At 40.0% G+C, this 22,106-nt stretch overlaps 1 protein-coding gene and 1 long non-coding RNA gene across 2 annotated transcripts in view; one reads left to right on the plus strand and one right to left on the minus strand.

Annotated features, from left to right (window-relative positions):
- Window positions 1–10,165: 10,165 nt before the first annotated feature.
- The window catches only part of LOC129831827 (chloride channel protein 2-like), a 68,596-nt gene continuing 56,655 nt past the window's right edge, over window positions 10,166–22,106 (minus strand). Inside the window, exons 20-23 of the mRNA XM_055895319.1 lie at window positions 21,679–21,717; window positions 18,353–18,457; window positions 17,552–17,638; window positions 10,166–15,135 (exon numbers count right to left, since the gene is read on the minus strand). Of these exons, the coding sequence (XP_055751294.1) occupies window positions 14,929–15,135; window positions 17,552–17,638; window positions 18,353–18,457; window positions 21,679–21,717 (438 nt within the window). The 3' untranslated portion in view covers window positions 10,166–14,928. The remainder of the gene's footprint in view (window positions 15,136–17,551; window positions 17,639–18,352; window positions 18,458–21,678; window positions 21,718–22,106) is intronic.
- LOC129831829 (uncharacterized) lies at window positions 16,907–17,620 on the plus strand. The gene is made up of 3 exons (XR_008755819.1): window positions 16,907–17,061; window positions 17,159–17,349; window positions 17,534–17,620. It is a non-coding gene; the product is annotated as an uncharacterized LOC129831829 (long non-coding RNA).

Consider the following 22,106-nt stretch of genomic DNA (forward strand, 5'->3'; position numbering starts at 1 on the left):
TTGACATCATGGGGAATTCAAAAGAAATCAGCCAAGACCTCAAAAAATAAATTGTAGACCTCCACAAGTCTGGTTCATCCTTGGGAGCAATTTCCAAACGCCTGAAGGTACCACGTTCATCTATACAAACAATAGTACGTAAGTATAAACACCATGGGACCACGCAGCCGTCATACAACTCAGGAAGGAGACGCATTCTGTCTCCTAGAGATGAACGTACTTTGATGCGAAAAGTGCAAATCATCCCAGAACAACAGCAAAGGACCTTGTGAAGATGCTGGAGGAAACAGGTACAAAGTACCTATATCTACAGTAAAAGGAGTACTATATCGACATAACCTGAAAGGCCGCTCAGCAAGGAAGAAGCCACTGCTCCAAAACCGTCATAAAAAAGTCAGACTACGGTTTGCAACTGCACATGGGGACAAAGATCTTACTTTTTGGAGAAATGTCCTCTGGTCTGATGTAACAAAAATAGAACTGTTTGGCCATAATGACCATAGTTATGTTTGGAGAAAAAAGGGGGTGCTTGCAAGCCGAAGAATACCATCCCAACCGTGAAGCACGGGGGTGGCATCATCATGTTTTGGGGGTGCTTTGCTGCAGGAGGGACTAATGCACTTCACAAAATAGATGGCATCATGAGGTAGGAAAATTATGTGGATATATTGAAGCAACATCTTAAGACATCAGTCAGGATGTTAAAGCTTGGTCGCAAATGGGTCTTCCAAATGGACAATGACACCAAGCATACTTCCAAAGTTGTGGCAAAATGGCTAAGGACAACAAAGTCAAGGTATTGGAGTGGCCATCACAAAGCCCTGACCTCAATCCTGAATAATTCAGGGTGTTGTGGAGGCAAAAGGGGGTCCTACCCAGTACTAGATAGATGTACCTAATAAAGTGGCCGAAGAGTGTACAGTAATGTCAAATCTGAAAACATGGTCTGGAAAAGTGGTACATGGGACCATAGAAACAGCGTCTGATAAAGAATGATGATGAAATATTACATCCATAGATAATGTAGTCCACTTGGTTCATGTTCCACGGTAATTGGTGTCAATGGATCTCGTTATCCTGAAAGTTTAATGATCTAAACATAGAATATTGTTTGTCAGTTTCCATAAAACTGCATTAAGAGTAATGCAACAGTTACTTATCATTTTGAGCATTGTATCAATTGATACTTAGATCATTGTAATGAAATGAATAGACAGTCATGTAATGTGTGAATTGCATTTTGAAATGGTAATGCATTTAGGTTAAGTTGTGTCACTTTGAACAGGTGATTTTAGTTCAATGAACAAATGATCTTAGCTTTATGTTTATTGTATCCAAACAATTGGAAAAAGTGTTAAGAGTTTTGAAAAATGTGCATTTTGATCATCGGTTGTGAGTTTTGTGTCTAGAGTTTTGAAAAATGACATCAAGGTTCTGACATTAGTGCCAAAGTGATCGTATTTTTTATTTATTTACCACAGGTGGACTCCAAACAAGTTGTAGAAACATCTCAAGGATGTTCAATGGAAACAGGATGCACCTGAGCTCAATTTTGAGTCTCATAGCAAAGGATCTTAATAATATAAATTTTTTCAATAATTTTTATTAAATAATTTTTTCTCCCCTTTTTTCTACCCAATTTCATGATTTCCAATTGCGATCTTGTCTCATCGCTGCAACTGCCCAACGCTCTCAGGAGAGGTGAAGGTCGAGTCATGCGTCCTCCTAAACATGTCCCGCCTAACCGCTTCTTAACATCCGCCCGATTACCCCGGAAGCCAGCTGCACCAATATGTTGGAGAAAATACTGTTCAACTGACAACCGAATTAAGCCTGCAGGCGCCCGGCCCGCCACAAGGAGTCGCTAGAGCACGATGAGCCAAGTAAATACTTCCCGAATGCACTGTATTTCTCTGTCTGTCTGTTGTAACAGATATTGCATTTGCACAAGCAGGATGCAGTTCCTACACTTTGGAGAAAAAACTATTGAGCGTTTTATGTGATGCTGTAGACTATCTTTATAGTTGCTGCCATATCGTACTTCTTCGTACTTCTTGAAAAAAGAACACTACTTGACTGCCCCCTGTGCGGCTTAGCCAATGTTTGCAATAATGAGGACAAATATATTTCAATCGCTAATTAGACTGCATGTCTGTAAGCAGGTTTTCTTCCAACCTTTTTATGGGAGTATAGTACTACATAGTACTACATGTCGGATAAAAAATGCCATGACAGGCCTGATGGAAACAGAAACATTTTCAGTAACATTTCCAAATGTTGACGAAACAAAATACATTAGACGAGGTGGGATCTTTTTGTGTCAGTAAAATTAATTGTGCAAAAAATGTCGGTAGAAATGAATGCTGTTATGCACAAATATTGATATAATAACCATCAAAGTACACTTTCAATCATGCAATAACGTATGTGTGGTGTAATCAAACTTGTCTGTATGTGAATAAAATAACTACTATCTACTAACTAGAGGTCAACCGATTATGATTTTTCAACGCCGATACCGATACCCATTATTGGAGGACCAAAAAAATAATATATATATTTGTAATGAAGACAATTACAACAATACTGAATGAACAATTCTTTTTAACTTAATATAACACATAAATAAAATCTATTTAGTCTCAAATAAATAATGAAACATGTTCAATTTCTGTTTAAATAATGCAGAAACACAGTGTTGGAGAAAAAAAGTAAAAGTGCAATATGTGCCATGTAAAAAAGCTAAAGTTTAAGTTCCTTGCTCAGAACATGAGAAAATATGAAGCTGGTGGTTCCTTTTAACATTAGTCTTCAATATTCCCAGTTAAGAAGTTTTAGGTTGTAGTTATTATAGGAATTATAGGACTATTTCTCTCTATACCATTTGTATTTCATATACCTTTGACTATTGGATGTTCTTATAGGCACTTTAGTATTTCCAGCCTACTCTCGGGAGTTGATAAGCTTGAAGTCATAAACAGCGCAATGCTTGAAGCACAGCGACGAGCTGCTGGCAAACGCAGGAAAGTGCTGTTTGAATGAATGCTTACGAGCATGCTGCTACCTACCACCGTTCAGTCAGACTGCTCTATCAAATCATAGACTTAATTATAATATTATAACACACAGAAATACGAGCCTTAGGTCATTAATATGGTCAAATCCGGAAACTATCATTTCGAAAACAAAACGTTTATTCTTTCAGTGAAATATGGAACCGTTCCGTATTTTATTGAACAGGCGGCAACCATAAGACTAAATATTGCTGTTACATTGCACAAACTTTAGTTTAATACTAGCTAGCAAGTTACCTTGGCTACTTGCTGCACTCGCGCAACAGGTGGTCAGCCTGCCACGCAGTCTCCTCGTGGAGTGCAATGTAATTGGCCACAATCGGCGTCCAAAAATGCAGATTGCCGATTGTTATGAAAACTTGAAATCGGCCCTAATTAATTGGTCATTCCGATTAATCGATCGACCTCTACTACTAACGGTGTATCTTTATGAAGGCACATTTAATTTAATTTGACATTGCTTCACATTACAAACCACATGAGGGCGAGATGCTTTCCTCATAAACCTCACATTCTCACAGGTCTGCCTTAGCATATGGCCAATCAGGTTACAATATGCAAATAACACCACAGTGTGGTCCCCCCACTACAACTCATCAGGAAAGCATGCAGTCCCGACCCCTCCTGTCTCAGCCTCCAGTATTTATGCTGCAATAGTTTATGTGTCGGGGGGCTAGTGTCAGTCTGTTATATCTGGAGTATTTCTCCTGTCTTATCTGATGTACTGTGTGAATTTAAGTATGGTCTCTCTTTTTCTCTTTCTTTCTTTCTTTCTTCCTCTCTTTCTTTCTTTCTTTCTTTCTCTCTTTCTCTCTCTCTCCGAGGACCTGAGCCCTAGGACCATGCCTCAGAACTACCTGGCCTGATGACTCCTTGCTGTCCCCAGTCCACCTGGTTTTGCTGCTGCTCCAGTTTCAACTGTTCTGCCTACGGCTATGGAACCCTGACCTGTTCACCGGACGTACTACCTGTCCCAGACCTGCTGTTTTCAACTCTCTAGAGACAGCAGGAGTGGTAGAGATACTCTGGCTATGATAAGCCAACTGACATTTACTCCTGAGGTGCTGACCTGTTGCACCCTCGACAACCACTGTGATTATTATTATTTGACCCTGCTGGTTATCTATGAACATTTGAACATCTTGGCCATGTTCTGTTATAATCTCCACCCGGTACAGCCAGAAGAGGACTGGCCACCCCTCATAGCCTGGTTCCTCACTAGGTTTCTTCCTAGGTTTTGGCCTTTCTAGGGAGTTTTTCCTAGCCACCGTGCTTCTACACCTGCATTGCTTGCTGTTTAGGCACTTTGTGACATCAGCTGATTTTATTTATAAAGAAGGGCTTTATAAATACGTTTGATTGATTGATTATTATTAGGTTACAGATTAAATAAATTATGATGATCTTCACAGGGTGGTGAATGTGCAAGGTGATGAGCTTGATGCTCCTTTCCAATAAATATCGAGAGTTTTATTCTGGTGACATGATAATCGATGCTTGGTTGACCTTTGACAGATGAAAATAATCTCGCTCTTTGTCCATAATAATAATCTGAGCATGTACACTACTTGTGGGTTTTAGCCAACAGCGCACAGATAGCGCGCGCTTTTGGATGGAGCGCACGTGACGGAAACCCATTTATCTTGAATTTAACCGCAAAATGTATTTTATATGCACTATGCGGATTTTTATGCGGTTTTTATGCGGATTTTAGAATATTCATATGAAAACATGTCGCCAATTGGATGAAAACCTAGCTACTGTCTTGCTGCTTTCCACATGACGAATGTTCTACGCAGCCGAGCGTGTATCAAGACAAGTGAAACAGTCTGTCAGGGCTCAGTCTGAGTATAGGCGGCTTTGTTTTGCATCGCCGGTGCCATAGTTAAGCCATATATGCTGATATTGTGGCGAGAGTAAATAGCTGCATGTAGCTCAGGAACTAAAAACAACATGAAATCGCTAGACTGCCTATTTGTGTTGTGCCTACAGTATAGTAAACTTAAAGAAAAAAGAAGGAAAAATAAGTTTTGTTTTTTTATTGATGACAGTAATAGCACGTTAGTTAACATTAATAAAGGAAACAAGAGTGTGAAGAAAGTAATTAAAATAGGAAAGGAGTTGTCACGGTCGTTGAAAGGAGAGGACCAAGGTGCAGCGTGGTGAGCGTACATTTTCCTTTTATTAATAAAAATGACGCCGAACAAAAGAATAAACAGCACAAAAACAAACCGTGAAGCTAAAGGCTATGTGCCCTAAACAAAGTAAACTTCCCACAAACACAGGTGGGAAAAAGGGCAGCCTAAGTACGGTTCTCAATCAGAGACAACGATAGACAGCTGTCCCTGATTGAGAACCCTACCCGGCCAAAACATAGAACTAAAAAACATAGAATACCCACCCCAACTCACGCCCTGACCAAACCAATATAGAGACATAAAAAGGGTCTCTAAGGTCAGGGCATGATATGAGTTTCGGGAGGTAGGTTACATGTTCATTGTAGTTATGTGGTTATGTTGTGTTTATAAGTGAGGTCTGTTGATGTGGTATGGGATGTGAGGTTAAGCTTGTATCAGTCTGGCTTTGACATCTGGAGCATGACTGACAGGTGTTTCTGTGGCTCATTATGCTTCTTCTACGGTTTTCTTGTGATGTGTTGTGGATTGCGCTGTTCAGGTTTTTCTGTCCTATTATTGTCTGTCTTTCTGTGATGGTCTTGACTCCAGATACAGTATGTGTTGAATGTATTGTGTTTATGAAGCCGGGTAATCTGTATGCCAGTTGTATTAATTTGTTCTGTATTTTTAGTAGTCTGTTCATTTGATGTGTGGAGGCTGTAATCCAGTGCATATTCAAGAATTGATCTGATTTTAAAATAGTTTTGCGTGCTGCTCCATGTTTATTTCCACAAAGTGCTTTCAAATGATTGATCCTCTTCTGTCCTCTCTCAATGTTCCCAATATGGGTGGTCCGCAGCATGTTTCTTTGAAATGTTACCCCCAGGAACTTATTTTTAAATTGTTATTGTTTTGAAGTACATTTTTACATGCTGACTAAAGCGCAGGCTAAAGCGCAGGCTCAGCAAAAACGATAAACCTAATTCGTTTTTCTTCATCTCTCCTCCTTCCTTCAGACTTCTTTTTCTTCTTTGGACTTTATTTGGCGGTTGGCAACCAACTTTACAGCATTACTACAACCGACCAGAGTGTGGACCTAAGTTCATCTTTCAATCCCCCACATGGGTATATGCTCCTAAAAACCAATGAGGAGAAGGCACGTGGGTATATGCTCCTAAAAACCAATGAGGAGATGGCACGTGGGTACATGCTACTAAAAACCAATGAGGAGATGGGAGAGGCCGGACTTGCAGCGCGTTGAACGTCACAAATAGAACCAATTTCTATTTTAGTGCCTGGCCACGCAGACGCTTGCTAGCACTGTGGATGCAATGATTGAATAACATGTATGTGTACATTTATTTTGCCAAGCTCGCACAAGCGACGCAAGTGGTGTGGTCAGCATGTAATAGGGTTACGAGTTTCTTTAGTTATAGGTTTGTGTTTTTGGTTAATAGGATGCATTCTGTCTTTTTGGGGTTTATTTTAACTTGCCAGTTGTTTGACCATTGTTCTATTTTTTTATATGCACTTTGTGAGTATCTTTGAGGCTAGCTGTGGGCACTTGGAGCTGGTCCAATGGCATAGGTCATCAGCAAATTGTGCTACCTGTTCAATGGAAGGTGGGGGGTAGTAAATGTCTGACATGTAGATGATGAATAGGAGTGGGCTGAGGACTGTACCTTGGGGGACTCCAGCTTCTGGGGTAAATGTGGAAAGATGGCTGTGGACACCTTAACTTTTATTTGGCGGTTATGGAGGAAGCTTGAGATGATGTTTCTGATTGGATGTGGGAGTTGGAGGTTATTGTCGGCTAGTCTGTAACGTAGTCCGTTATGCCACATTTTGTCGAATGCTTTCTCTATGTCGAAGAAAACAACAAGATTTTTATTTTAATTTTGGACATTTCTCAGGATGTCCTCTGATAGCCATAAAATATTGTCAGTCTTAGATCATCCTGACTGATACACTACATGGCAAAAAGTATGTGGACACCCTTTGGCTATTTCAGCAACACCCGTTGCTAACAGGTGTATAAAATCGAGCACACATGCACTCTCCATAGACAAACATTGGCAGTAGTATGGCCCAAGCTCAGTGACTTTCAACGTGGCACCGTCATAGGATGCCACCTTTCCAACAAGTCAGTTCATCAAATTTCTTCCCTGCTAGAGCTGCCCCGGTCAAATGTAAGTGCTGTTATTGTACAGTAGAAACGTCTAGGAGCAACAACGGCTCAGCCACGAAGTGGTAGGCCACACAAGCTCACAGAACGGCACCGTTGAGTGCTGAAGCACGTAGTACGTGAAAATGGCCTGTCCTCGGTTGCAATACTCACTACCGAGTTACAAACTGCCTCTGGAAGCAAAGTCACAAGAACTGTTCATCGGGAGTTTCATGAAATGGGTTTCCATGGTTTCCAATGGATGACATAAATAGGAAACACATAAAATAATAACAGTAAGCTACACCAACATTAGTTCATTCCTCACTTCCTCATCATTCATACAAAGTATTGGGTACATTTCCACAGTAGATTTGCTGTGGTGAAAGAGGAAATACTTTATGCTTGTCAAATAGATACTGTAAATCACGCTTAGTCTGTTTAAAAAGGACTAAATTGTTACGATAATACCAACCAGAGGGCGAACATATATTGAAAGACTATGTTTGCAAACTGGAGTAAGGTTACACTGACATCATCTATTAGGGAGCTGTAAGGAGATGACTACAAATTGTTGCAAATGAGATCAGCCATGTTGGGGTGAATTTAGAATGTATTGATGGTTTAAGGAGACATCAGCTGGCAATAATCTAGTGTTAGCGATAGTTATTTGCAGAGGTGAAACTTTCACTGGGGACGGGGGACATTCGGACAGGGGGGACATCTGAAAATTGCATTTTTTCCCCCCCCAGTTTTATAATTGGAATGTGATACAAAATTAGTCCAGGGGTGCTTTAGGACCATGCAGACTCCTCCGAGCGGTCGGGTAGGCTGTTTGGAGTGTTTATTCAGTACATTTACAAAAAATAATTATGCCCACTCACTTATAAAACCAAAGTTGCGCCTCTGGTTATTTGATTATATTCCAATTCATTCTGTAAGCTACCTGTTACCCTAGCCATTGTTGCATAATGAAAGGTGTGCTCACAATCTATTGTTATTTGTCCAATGATTTAATCTTTATTAAAGGTATTTTATTAAGGAGTGGGTAACTCCCATTCCTTTCATAATTTTTTAGCTTCAATTGAAGAACATTGTTGGTGTCACGAACGTCGTAGTGAGGAGACCAAAGCGCAGCGTGATGTGAATACATACTTTTAATGTAAGACGAATGACCACAAAGAACACTAAACAAACTAACAACCGTGAATGCTATAAACAATGAGTGCAGACACGCAACTTCACATTGACAATAACCCACAAACCAAACTGGAAAATGGCAACCTAAATAGGATCCCCAATCAGAGACAACGATAAACAGCTGCCTCTGATTGGGAACCAATCTAGGCCACCATAGACCTACATATGTCTAGACTAGACACACACACCTAGACATACAAAAAACCCTAGATAAGACAAAAACACACATACCACCCTGACCTAACCAAAATAATAAAGAAAACAAAGAATACTAAGGTCAGGGCGTGACAGTTGGGTAGATAGGGGTCAAAGGGCAGTGGGCCTATTGCTTACCTTGAAATACACTGAGTATAATAAACATTAGGAACACCTGCTCTTTCCATGACATAAACTGACCAGGTGAAAGCAATGATCCCTTATTGATGTAACTTGTTAAATCCACTTCAATCAATGTAGGTGATGAGGAGGTGTCACGTTCCTGACCTGTTTTCTGTTATTTTTGTATGTGTTTAGTTGGTCAGGGCGTGAGTTGGGGTGGGCATTCTATGTTTTGTGTTTCTATGTTTAGGTCATTGGAAATTAGCCTTATATGGTTCTCAATCACAGACAGGTGTTTGACGTTTCCTCTGATTGAGAACCATATAAAGGTAGGCTGTTCACACTGTTTGTTTGTGGGTGGTTGTCTTCTGTGTCTGTGCGCCACACGGGACTGTTTCGTTTGTTCGGTCTGTACCTGTTCATGCGTTCTTCGTGTATATGTAAGTTCGTTTTTCAGGTCTGTTGACTTTGTTTATTATTTTTTAAGTTATTCAAGTGTTCTTCGTGTTTCGTCTTTAATTTAATAAATTCATTATGTCGTATAACAACGCTGCGCTTTGGTCCAATCCATACTCCTCCTCTTCGGACGAGGAGGAGGACAATCGTTACAGGAGGAGACTTTTGTGTTGTTGAGACATGGATTGTGTATGTGTGCCATTCAGAGAGTGAATGGGCAAGACAAAAAATGCTGGAGTTTTCATGCTCAACAGTTTCCCGTGTTGATCAAGAACGGTCCACCACCCAAAGGACATCCAGCCAACTTGACACAACTGTCGGACGCATTGGATTCAACAGGGGCCAGCATGTGGAACGCTTGCGACACCTTGTAGAGTCTATGCCCTGACGAATTGAGGCTGTTCTGAGGAAGATACTCCTAATGTTTGGTATAATAAAACAATTGATATATAAAAAAAATGTATTTTCTCTAATTAAAAATACATCTACCCCCTACGAATGTCAATTTATTATAATCCACATACAAATTCACACGAGACGGGCTGTAGCCTGCATATGCTACTTGAACTGACGCCCAGTGGACTTTCAGTCTAAGGTACAATGTAGGTACGGCATTGTATAGCCTACAAACCCCACTTCCAGCTGCCCCCTGGCGGCAAATACTAAATATTCAATATTCTTTCAAATCCTCCTGCTGCAGGATTATTTTCTTCCTGCGACGAAATGGTTTAAATTAAGATCCAACATCTGTAGAGCCCCCCTCACCCCCCACATACTGCTCCGAGGCAGGCCTCTGACCTGTTTTACACATACTGTAGAAGAGATGTCCTGAAATGCGATAGATAAAACATTTATGATTCGATTTCAGTACATTTTTTATTGGTTTGTTTAGGTGTTGATGAATTAATACATTTTGTTACATACATTTTCTGTCCTTTAGCAGACTCTCTTATCCAGAGCAACTATGGATAAGTGCCTTGGTGAAGGGCACATTTATAGATGTCAGCGACCTTTGGGCTACTGTCAGGGCACTCTTAACCACAAGGCTACCTGCCGCCTAATAATATATAAATGGATGACCTTTATAAAGAAAATGCATAAAAAAATACAAAATGTATCTTTAACATTGCACCATATTAAAGTAAGTAACATGGGGTTTGGTTTATTACATACGCAGTACATCCTGGTCAAAGAAAAGTTCAGACCAGGATACAGATAGACCCCCCCCCCAAAAAAACTCCAAACTGAACACACTGGGTAGACCTGAGAGAGAGAAAACGGGTTACTTTCATAAACAACAACAAATACTTGTCCAGAGCCATAGAGCCAGCAATATCCTGGTAACCTATGTAACTACATTGTTCTTACATTACACTTGATTTGGTATAGCCTTTGAGCCAGCTCATAACATAGAAATAAACTAATTGAAAATGACCAGTAGTTAATGACAGGGAGTGCCTTGTTACAATTGTTGTTACCAGGTCCTAGCCTATTTATCAACCTTGGTATTACATGTGGATTCGATGGTAGTGGCACCTTGTAGTTACATGTAACAAGGTCAGATGTTGGTTAGAGTTATTAACATAGTAATTCACAGGTGATTTTCAAATGTGTAACTACAAAACATTACTTACATAGTTAAACAAGAAAATGTGTAATAACATCAGTAGTTACACCATGTAGAATAACTTTCAGCAAGAGGATGTGTAATTACACATTCATTGCTCCAATTGTGTATTCAAGGGACATTTCAACTTCATACTCATCATCTCCAGAGGAGAGGAAGATAAGTGTTTCCAATGACATCATCAACCAATTAGTAGACAATTAGTAGTGTGGAAGAAAATGTAATTTGTTATCTTATTTGGCCTGAAGAAGAGACAGGTCATCCTGTTTCTCTTAGATTGATAATTCTTACAGAAAGTTGTCCATTTGCCTTTTTGTAGTCTGTTTTATAACTGTTTCTAACTTTCTGTGAAACGATCTTTCATAGCTCCTGCTATCCCAGGATGTGTGGGGGAGTGGTCATGTCCTTGGTATGATTAGTCGTTATTTTTCCTTTACTATCTGTGGTGATGAGCAGAAGGACCGGACTCATTCGTAGTGCATGTGTAACACCCCACCCATCCTCATTCTGTGAGAACAAAGAGCGAGTTGAATTGTTTTCCCATGCATGTTCAAATAAAGCTTTTGAATATTGAGATTGGACTGCCTTATGACTGGTTTTTCCACCACAGTAAGCAATGTCTACTCATAATTGCTAAAATCACACGGCACAAACCCATGATGTCATTGGAAACACTTATCTTCCTCTATTTTGTTACTACAAAACATAACAAATGCGCCATTTTCACGTAATGCTGATGTTGAGGTGGTGCAGAGTATGTGTGTGTGTGACCAAATGCAGAGACATGGGTAGTTATTTCTATCCCTCAAACTCACCACATTCATTTACAGAGAAAACCTATCCTACCCCTGTTACCATGCAGGGGCCAGGATGATGTAGGCACTTGTGAAATGACGATGTCATACAGACCACGAGAACACCCGTGGGTCCTTTAAACATTCTACAAACGTTGGTTAAATGTTCCTGTTACTTCAGGTAGTGGGTCTCATTCTGCTTACTTTATAGTGTTACTTGCATTATTCAAATTACATTTATAAACATTGTAGAAATGTTGGGTACATGCTGCAAGGCTGGAAAAACATCGAACCTTGGACCTTTTTATAACAATCAGACAGGGAAGAGCAATACGCAACAAAAACTAAAAAGGAGTTGCAGGAAGAGCAACTCGATAGATAGCAATGTAGATCAGTTAGATTTTAAATTAACAATCATGTATTACAGCAATGATGTTAAATCTGTAAACCTATAGCAAAGTTTTAAATCCACACATTCCCCAAAAAGCCCCATCCCCATTCCAGTGGTGGAAAAAGTACCCAGTTGTCATACTTGAGTAAAAGTAAAGATACCTTAATAGAAAATGACTCAAGTAAAAGTGAAAGTCAACCAGTAAAGTCCTACCTGAGTAAAAGTAAAAAAATATTTGGTTTTAAATATACTTAAGTATCAAAAGTAAATGTAATTGCTAAAATATACTTAAGTATCAAAAGTATAAATCATTTCAAATTCCTTATATTAACCAAACCAGACGGCACCATTTTCTTGTTTTTTTTTTAATTTAAGGAGCCAGGGGCACAGTTCAACACTCAGGCCTAATTTACAAACGAAGCATTTGTGTTTAGTGAGTCCAGATCAGAGACAGTAGGGATGACCAGAAATGTTCTCTTGATAAGTGTGTGAATTAGACAATTTTCGTGTCCATTCAAAATGTAATGAGCACTTTTGGGTGTCAGGGAAAATGTATGGAGTAAAAAGTATATAATTTTCTTTAAGAATGTAGTGAAGTAAAAGTAAAATATAAATAGTAAAGTACAGATACCCAAAACAACTACTTAAGTAGTACTTTAAAGTATTTTTACTTAAGTACTTTACACCACTGCCCCTTTCCCAAAATAAGCCATGATTAAAGCTCATTGAATGAATGAATGATGCCAATCAAACCTAGATCAAAATTAATTCAATGAGAAAAGATACAAAATAAACAAGAATAAAAACATATTCATTTTTTTTTGCCATTATCATAATGATATTGTCCATTAAAATGATATACACAACAGCATACTTCTCATATGTGTGCATCTCTCTGCATGTCAGGACAGGCATGTCAGTCTGTGAAGATGTTAATGTGTGTGTGTGTGTTTTCTTTTCAGTGGCGGTGAACAAGGCAAGAACTCACCACTGAAATTAAAACGTATTTATGCAATAACACATCCAGGTTGCAGAAATGTCAGTCAGTGTGTGTGTGTGTATGTGTGTGTGTGGACGTGTCTAACTATACTTGTGGGGACAAGAAGTCCTCACAAGAATTGTCCAAAACATTTTTTGACCAACTGGGGACATTATGTTGGTCCTGTTTTCAGGTCAAATGCCATTTCTAGGGGGTTTAGGGTTAAGGTCAGAATTAGTGTTAGGGTTAGAATTTGGGCTAGGGTTAGGAGCTAGGGTTAGGTTTAATAAAAATAATAAATAAATAATAAATAAAAATAAAAAGGTTTAAGGTTAGGTTTTTGGGTTAAGGTTAGGGTGTGGAGCTAGGGTTAGGGTTAAGGTTAGGGAAAATAGGATTTTGAATGGGACTGAATTGTGTATCTCAACAAGGGTGTACAATACTGTGTGTGTGTGCTTGTGTGTGTGTGTACTTTTTAATTCAATGTGTCACTGAATAAGGCATATGAATGTGTAAAACCACAACCATCTGAGCTTGCATATGTGAGCAGACATCTTTACATCGCTGGCAGAAATCCACACCAAGCAGTGGTTTCCTTAGTCATTCAAATAACTAAGGAAACTATGCAGCACATTAAGCCAGCGACTGTCATGAGGAAAATACATGAATAAGTCAAAATCAAGAGGTCAGACTCTTAATCATCTAACCAGACCTCCTCTAGGCAGCTCTATATATCAGTAGGACTATTGATAACTCATACTGTAGTAGGAATGGAGTGCTTTATCATTGGTCATGTATAGATCATCGATCGGTAATGCTGACAGCTTCTAATTGGTCAGTATGGATGGGCTGTAGTGTTTGATCATTGGTCAGTTAGTTCAGATATCTAGTTTCAGTCAGTTGGCTACTGGTCAGCATTATTTAAACTGGTTCTATGTGGTCTGGGTCCGACCTTACTCTGATCACCGTAGTGTTACTGGATAGTGAACATATAGAGTGGGGATGTGAAGTTGGCCAACCAGAAAGCTACCCTGGGTTCTATTGGGGGGAGAACACCCTAAAGCAGCAGATTAGATAACAGAAAACGCTTTCATATTGTCATATTTTAGCCTTTTTCACTCTCCCTCTTCCCCCTCTCCTTCTTCTTCTCTTCAAGGTTATAAAGAGCTATTTTTAGAGAAAACTCCATTGTCTTGTGTGCAGACTGGCTCTTATTAAAACTTGTGCGTGTGTGTTTGAGACTGTATTTTCTGAGAGGGTATTACACATAGGATTTTCTTTTTTAAATTTCCTCTCAAAGTCAGACCAATAGCCAAGTCAGCAAAGTGTGTATAAAAATGCAATTCCTTTTATAGTCAAACCACGCATATTCTATACATTTTGCTCTGACCACCTTTGTTAAGCAGTGACACCTTAACCCATCCCTCCTCTCCTCTCCTCTCCCCTCCCTAACACCCAGATCTCTTCTGTTCTGGTTGGGCCAAGCGCAGGGTGAATCCATCCCTCCTCTATAAGAGCTGAGTAACTGCAGGGCCCAAAGGCCAACCGGGAGGAGGGGTAAAGGAGAGAGGGATGGAGAGGAAGGTTAGGAGAGGAGTAAGAGGAGAGAACTCTAGTCCAGAATTAAATATTGATCCAAGCCATGAGTTTGCAGCATCGGTTGTGGTTTTGAGTTAGAGGGGGTCAATGCTCCTCCAACTCCTCGCCAACACACCTGTCCCCATCCCTGTGTCACCTGTCCCCATCCCCGTCCACCTGTCCTCATCCTCGTCCCCGTCCACATCCCCGTCAACCTATCCCCGTCCACCTCACTTGGACTTCTCGTCAGAGTCGGAGGCTTGGTGCTCCTGGGGGAGGGACATCAACTTTCGGCGGTTCCACAGCTTGTGGAGATCTCTGGCTTTGTTCTCGTTGTTCATAATGGTGCCACTGGTGCCGCTGTCCCGGAAACTGGCCAGAGGGGGGCGCACATTCACCCCCTTCACTGCCACAGAGCCCTCGATGGCCTTCTGCAGCTATAGAGATAATGACAAAGAAATAGTGGGTCAACAAAGGTAAAGCAACTTGCCCAATCCAAACCCAAGCCCTAGCCTGGACACTTTGACACTTAGGGACTACAGGTCACAGTTATTGAGTACCAGTCAATTTGGGATTGAGTATAAATTAGGCTCAGTATCAGAGAGGACAGCTCAATCTGTACAGTGACCAATAATGTGTGTAAACCCTGGATTGCTGCTGCTTTGTATTTGCCAATGAAAGACTTTGAAGCCACCGGCAAGCCATATTGGCACTCCCCAGAAGGAGCAATCCTCCATAGGAATGAATGGAATTTTATAGTATTTCAATGAAATGATTCAAGGACAAAATTACATCTATTTAAGTATTCTTTGTTGCAGTGGGGACCAGGGTTGCAAAACTACCGGTCATTTACCAAAGTTACTGGAATCTTGTAATTAACAGAGAATCTATCATAACTTTGGTAATTTATACTTGAAAAACATGAATAAAATTGTTAAATTACGAGCCTAGTTGGTTTAGCCACAGAAAAAGCAAGCAACCTTCCCGCTAGCCATGATTGGCTGAGATAATGAGATGGCTGGACATGCCCGAGAGATGAGTTTGGATTGGTCTGCCATATAGCACACTTCTGTCTATTTGAGCTGGTCAGTATGTGTAGGTAATCCTGTCTAACGATGATAAAAAAAAATATGTATTGCTTAGTAGAACTGCATAAGTGTTGCTCTCCACTCCCTGGAGGACCAAGTTTTGAAATCAGTGGAATTAGAGTATCATAGCTAAGGAGATGGAGAAAACACCTGTCTCCGGATTACATCTTCAAACCAAGGGAAACCATGGCATCCATAACAGGGAGAAGCGTCCATCCATGATGTACACTACCTGTCAAAGGTTTTAGAACACCTACTCATTCAAGGGTTTTTCTTTATTTTTATTATTTTCTACATTGTAGAATAATAGTGAAGACATCAAAACTAGGAAATAACACATATGGAATCATGTAGTAACCAAAGAATGTTTTAAACAAATCAAATAATATTTTATATTTGAGATTCTTCAAATAGCCACCCTTTGCCTTGATGACAGCTTTGCGCACTCTTGGCATTCTCTCAACCTGCTAAACCTGGAATGCTTTTCCAACAGTCTTGAAGGAGTTCTCACAGATGCTGAATTCTGGTAGTTTACTGGTAGTTTCCAATAATATACCCTCCCTTTGCAACCCTAATGGGAACAGTACTTAAAAAAAAATATATATATATATTTTTTTATTTTATTTGGATGTTTAGCTTACATAATATATTTTTAAAGTATGCATTAAGGTGTCTGTAATAGAATGAACATGGCAAAACAAAAAATGAAATTAATAAAGGCATTTCTATAGCTTCCGAAATAGATTTTTTACAATGGTGGGGGAGTGCCAAGATGGAGGCGCGGTGGCTTCAAAACGGCGCCCCCCTCAGTCATCTAGTGCATATATAAATCATTGACAGTCTTAGGCAAGTGTAGACCAAAGTGGAATGGTGATGTTTAACAATGGCAATATTACAGGGCGGTTGCTATGGTGATTCTAGGTGATAATATAGGGAGTGTGGCTATGCCACCATGGTAATAAATTAAAGATGATGAACAATGTTGTTTTGAACTCAACATATATTGGCCCCAACAATAGCCCTAATCAGACGTCGTCATATACTCCACCCCTCTCCTCCCCCAACCATGACAGACATCTGGGAAACAACAGTTTCTAGGCAGACATGTTTCTCACTTACACACACACACATACACACACTCCCCAGTTATTAGAAAGCATAAGGAGAGCTGAATGCAGCAGTGCTGTGTGACAGAGACGAGGAGAGGAGGTGAGGCGAGGAGAAGCAAAGAGAGGAGAGTAGACGAGAGGGCGAGAAGAGGAGAGGCAAGGAGAGGTGAGGCTCATCTCGCTGCTTTTTAACACCAAACAAAAGGCCTAAATGTCAGCCAGTGGAACAACACTGTGCTTAGCAACAATCTCCTGTTTTCCAGCCAACTGACAAAGACAGAGTGCCGCCGCCTGCTTTGTTTGTGAAGAGAGCGAGAGAGAGAGAGAGAGAGAGAGAAATATAGAAAGAACAAGAGACAGAAAGAGGAGACTGCAAGGAACATTAACTAGTCATTTGTCTCGCTGTCTGTCACATAACAAGGCACGGAAGGAGCGAAGGTCATTGATACTGACGGTATGTGTGTGATGGTGGTGACAATTATGCTGATGATTGTGACAGTGAGAAAGATGATGATGATGGAGAGGTCTATGACAATGGTGGCTGTTGTTATGTTGTAATTGATGATGATGATGATGATGATGATGATGATGATGATGATGATGATGGGACAGTGCCATGTTGATGTGCTCAACCCCAGGTGATCTGCGTCACTCACCTCTTTGAGGGACACCACTCCGATGAGTCGTCCAATGCTGGTGACGTAGGCATGGTCCAACCCCAGCAGAGAGAAGATGGTGTGGGTCTGGGGACAAGAGAACAATACACTTAGAACCCACATTTAGAACACTTAGAACCATAGATTCCTTTTTGACATTCATATGGAGGCCCCTCTGAATCACAAAACAGTAAACATCTGAAAGCAGCTATTAAACTACAGCAGTTAGTGCATTAGAACAGTCAGCTTAGTGGTCACTGGAGAGCTGAATGGTGTGCAAGCTCCTTCCTCATTCAACTAATGAAGTAAATCAGCAAGTCATCAAAAGTAATCACCTTGATTAGCCTAATCAGGTGTTTGAGCACCACAGAGCTAGATTGTTGTGAAAGGTACCTCATCCCTACTGATACTGTAAGCTACTAGAACCTCAAGTGAACCACACAGACAGCAGCTTGAGCCTAAACCCAAATCACAGGAAATAGAATAACCTTATTGTTATTTAAATATTTAATGCAATGGGAGTTAACCATTACAATGTACCAGGAAACAAACACATAAAACAGCATGGAATACACATTACCCAGACTGATAGACGCAAGAGAACAAACACCAGTCTCCATAAAACACACACAAATGCGAGTGTGTGTGCTTGCACTGCAGTGGCTGTAATAGCAATAACACTGGACTATCCATCTACAAAGCGCATTTTACAAAATAATCCTGGATTTATTTACTGAAAAGGGGGTACTGAGCAGTATAACGGAGATAAACAGACAGACAGACAAACAGACAGACACAGACCTTATGTAGTGAGGTGCTCTCCACCAGTTGGATGGGGGCGGGGTCGATCATGCAGTTGTCGAAGTTCACCTGCTCGTCAAGCTGGTTCTCCTCCCACTCTGCAATCTGCAAACCCGAGGAGGATAAAGAGGAGAGTGGAGAGAAACATTATGGAAGTACTCAACCACTCAGACATTGGGCTGGCACAATTACTGTATAACTATGTAACCGACGGTTATGGATGAAGACCGTCATGGACAGAAAGTTGTCATAACTGTAATAAATAAATTGATAAAATAAAAATACAAATCCTAACAAACAGCTGACTGAATGACTTCAATTCAGCGGCAGCACATATAGAAATAGGTGAATAGAACAGGCTTGGAACCTGTAACCCTGGCAAGTTGACAGGTAAAGTCATGGGTGCACTCACAATGGCTACCTGGTATTGTGATGCCATAATTTGCTTTGTAATATATGCAGAATGTTAATTCAAATGATGTTAACTGATGTGGCTCATGCACTGGAAAGTATTTTTTTGTAACGTTAGTGGAGTTGAATTACATTTACATTTTAGTCATTTAGCGACTTATGATAGTGAGCACATACATTTTCATACTTTTTTCATACTGAACCAACAAAGCACAGCACATATTTGAGCAAATATTTTCCTTTCTGCTTTGCTCTGTTGGAATCGGCTAAACTTTGATCATTGAGGTAGTAAATGAATGATAGGAAATGAAAGAGACGATGTTAGAAGTTAATGGTTCTCTGAAGAAAGACAGAAGGCTTTGGAATGTATTCGATGGAGGAGAGGAGAGCGATGTGTTGATATAGGGAAGACAGATGGATATCTGTGGGTCAGAAGGTGAGGGGTAAGGTCAGTTCCCCTTAAGGGAGTAATCAGGGTTGCTATCTGGTTACCTTATTTCCTGTGGAGCCATAAACTGTAAGGAAGAGGAGTGTCTTAAGTAAGATGTATATAAACTGTGATGTCTGAAATGTTTTGCTGTCTGATTTCAGCTGTACAGAACCTTTGGGAATGATTAAAATTGGCTAAAGCTTCTCTAGTGTCCGTGAGTTATTTACTCTGAAAAATAAGACCTTAACAGCTCCTATGGGTACGCTAGCTATGACTGCCAGTCCACCCATTATGCTGTCATTGACTTGAATGGATGGGACACCTGTTCTCTTCATTCTATTTCTATGGCAGCACATGCAGTCAAGAGCGGAGGAGAAAATGTGTGTAAAAAAATAAAAAAAGAATACACATTTTTTTTAAATGCTATTCAAACGGTTATTACGGTGACAGTGGTCATTTGGCTGTCCAGTTATCATCATCCAAAATCCCATGATCGTCACAGCCCTACTACACATGGTGAGAGAACGGCTATGGCTTTTATTTTCAATTCCTTAAAAGGACCCCCCCGAGGAAGTTGCCACCACTATTTAAACTTAATTTCCTGTCCTAGAGAGGAAATCAATGTTTAGGTTCCACCTCCAAAGAATGACGAAGCCTACTTGTACATATTCACAAATTGGATGTGGGAATTTCCACATGGAGTTGATTAACATCAACAAATAGGGCATTGACACCTGTCTGTGTAGCTGTCTAACATGCTAACTAACCATATTTAGCTAGCGAATGTTATATGTTGCTGTTTTTTAACTACACAATATTCAAAAGATCAGCCAGCTGGCTCTATAGCTAGTTCTGGAACTGGATTTGTCATAAGCATTGATTTAGGAAAAACTTCGCCACAGATGGAAACCCCTGTCATCTTTGACTTCGTCATCTATTGTTATCGCCAAACCTTTGGCATTGTCCATAAATTGCGGCCACGAATCCGCCATAAAGATAGTTAGAAAGAATAAGATGAAGCTCCAGTAATGTGGATAACCATTGAAAGATAGCTGATATGCGTTTTCTACATGGTAATGGACACAGTGCAGCCCTTGATAGGTAGACTGCTGGCAGGCTGCGGTACAGCAAAGCCAAATCAACCCGTGCTCACAGGGGAAGTGAAATGATAGGCTACAATGACTTTGCTCATGATCATGTACTCCGCAGATGACGTGTAACTATACATTTTATTTTTCGGGTGCCTTTTCATTACCTGGATAGACACTTGTGGTTTCTAGCTAACTTTACACCAATCAAAGCAGTGGAGCGTCTAGTGAAGCAAAACTTTAGTGGTCAAAACCATTCATCTTGGGGCGACGGGGGGAGCGGGTTTGCAAAATGCTATCATATCACGCAATTATACCCTTAATAAAACGGTCAGATATATGCAGTATATTTTTAATACAGACTAGCTCAAAAATAAGTGAAAATTGACAAATTATCCAATGGATTATATAAATGTTTTCTGGGGGGGAAAAAAACATACATTTGCACAGTCCATGGCTCAGGCAGCCAAGTGGACACAAGGCTGTTTCGCTCATCTCAGTCACAAAGAGGAATAACTTTGCAGCTGTTTCTGATTAATAAACAATGTCATGTTGGTGGCTGGCAACATTCAAATGAAACCCAGTGCTGAAATTAAACGTAGGCTGAAAATTATTTCTTTATCATATTTTAGGAAAAGATACTGCATTCACAAGGATTTGCACGAAATAGGCTCTCCGGATTTGTCTATTCAAGCCCGAATATATCATACTTTGACCAAAACCATGATTTATTGGCTTCAATCGTTGTGCAACATCATGGGTAAACATCGTATTTCAGTTGAATTTTTTTTCTTCTGTGGGTCACTCATTAATATTTCAGAAGACAAAATCATTCCTTTTGGAATAGACATTAAACTCCAGTGATTGTTACCTATATAGGCTTCTGCAAATCTAAATGCTAATAGTTGAGCAAATATGAGAGTGATATGCATAATAAGCATGGTAGCAGTTGAAACGGAAATGTGAGATTAAAGGAATTATAGATTATGGAATGCAGTGAAAAAATCTCTGAATATTTCAATTGAGGTACCACCAATAATTCCTGCATTAATCTAAAATCCAATCATTGCTAATACCAACCAAATCACTTTGCAAACCCCAACACTAATTTAAATCCCTACCCAAACATCAACCCTAATTTCAATCCCTATCCAAACTCCACTTCCTTTAAGCCTAGGTGGTTTCCTGTTTCATGTGGCTACACAGTGTCTGGCTGTGCTCCCTGGTGCAGAGATAATAGATGCCCATAGAGATTCCAGCTTTGATGAGGCTATTCATACACAGTGACTAATTATTCCCCTGATAACCAGTGAATACACTGTAGCATAGACAGACAGCACTGAAACATCCTGAGAGAAAAGGGTGAAAGAGGGAGAGAAAGTGTTGTAGGGTCTCACCTCTCTGATGGTCATGTCATCATCCACATCGAAGTCATCCTGAGAGGAGAGGGACAGGAAACAGATCAACACACTTACACTGCAAACACACACCAAGCGATAAATGGTTGAAGGTTTTATTTCTATAATCTAGCTATATGATGAATGGATGCTTTTATGATATGGATGTGTCATACATATAGTCTATGGATATGAAATAAAATCAATGTTTAATGACATAAAACCTTGAACTATTTCATTTCCAGATTGCTGTTCTCTTGACTATTTATGAATAACACAATTACCATTTTATATTTAGTCAGTGGGGTAAATACAAAATGTTATCATGTTGTATATGTTGTAATCATCATTCTTAATTCAGAATTGGTCAGTTGTTTCATTGATAGACATGAATGGCTGTTTGAGCGTAGCAGCGTTGGTAATTAGAC

This window comes from Salvelinus fontinalis, chromosome 33, assembly GCF_029448725.1.
Source record: "Salvelinus fontinalis isolate EN_2023a chromosome 33, ASM2944872v1, whole genome shotgun sequence".
Classification (NCBI taxonomy): domain Eukaryota; kingdom Metazoa; phylum Chordata; class Actinopteri; order Salmoniformes; family Salmonidae; genus Salvelinus; species Salvelinus fontinalis.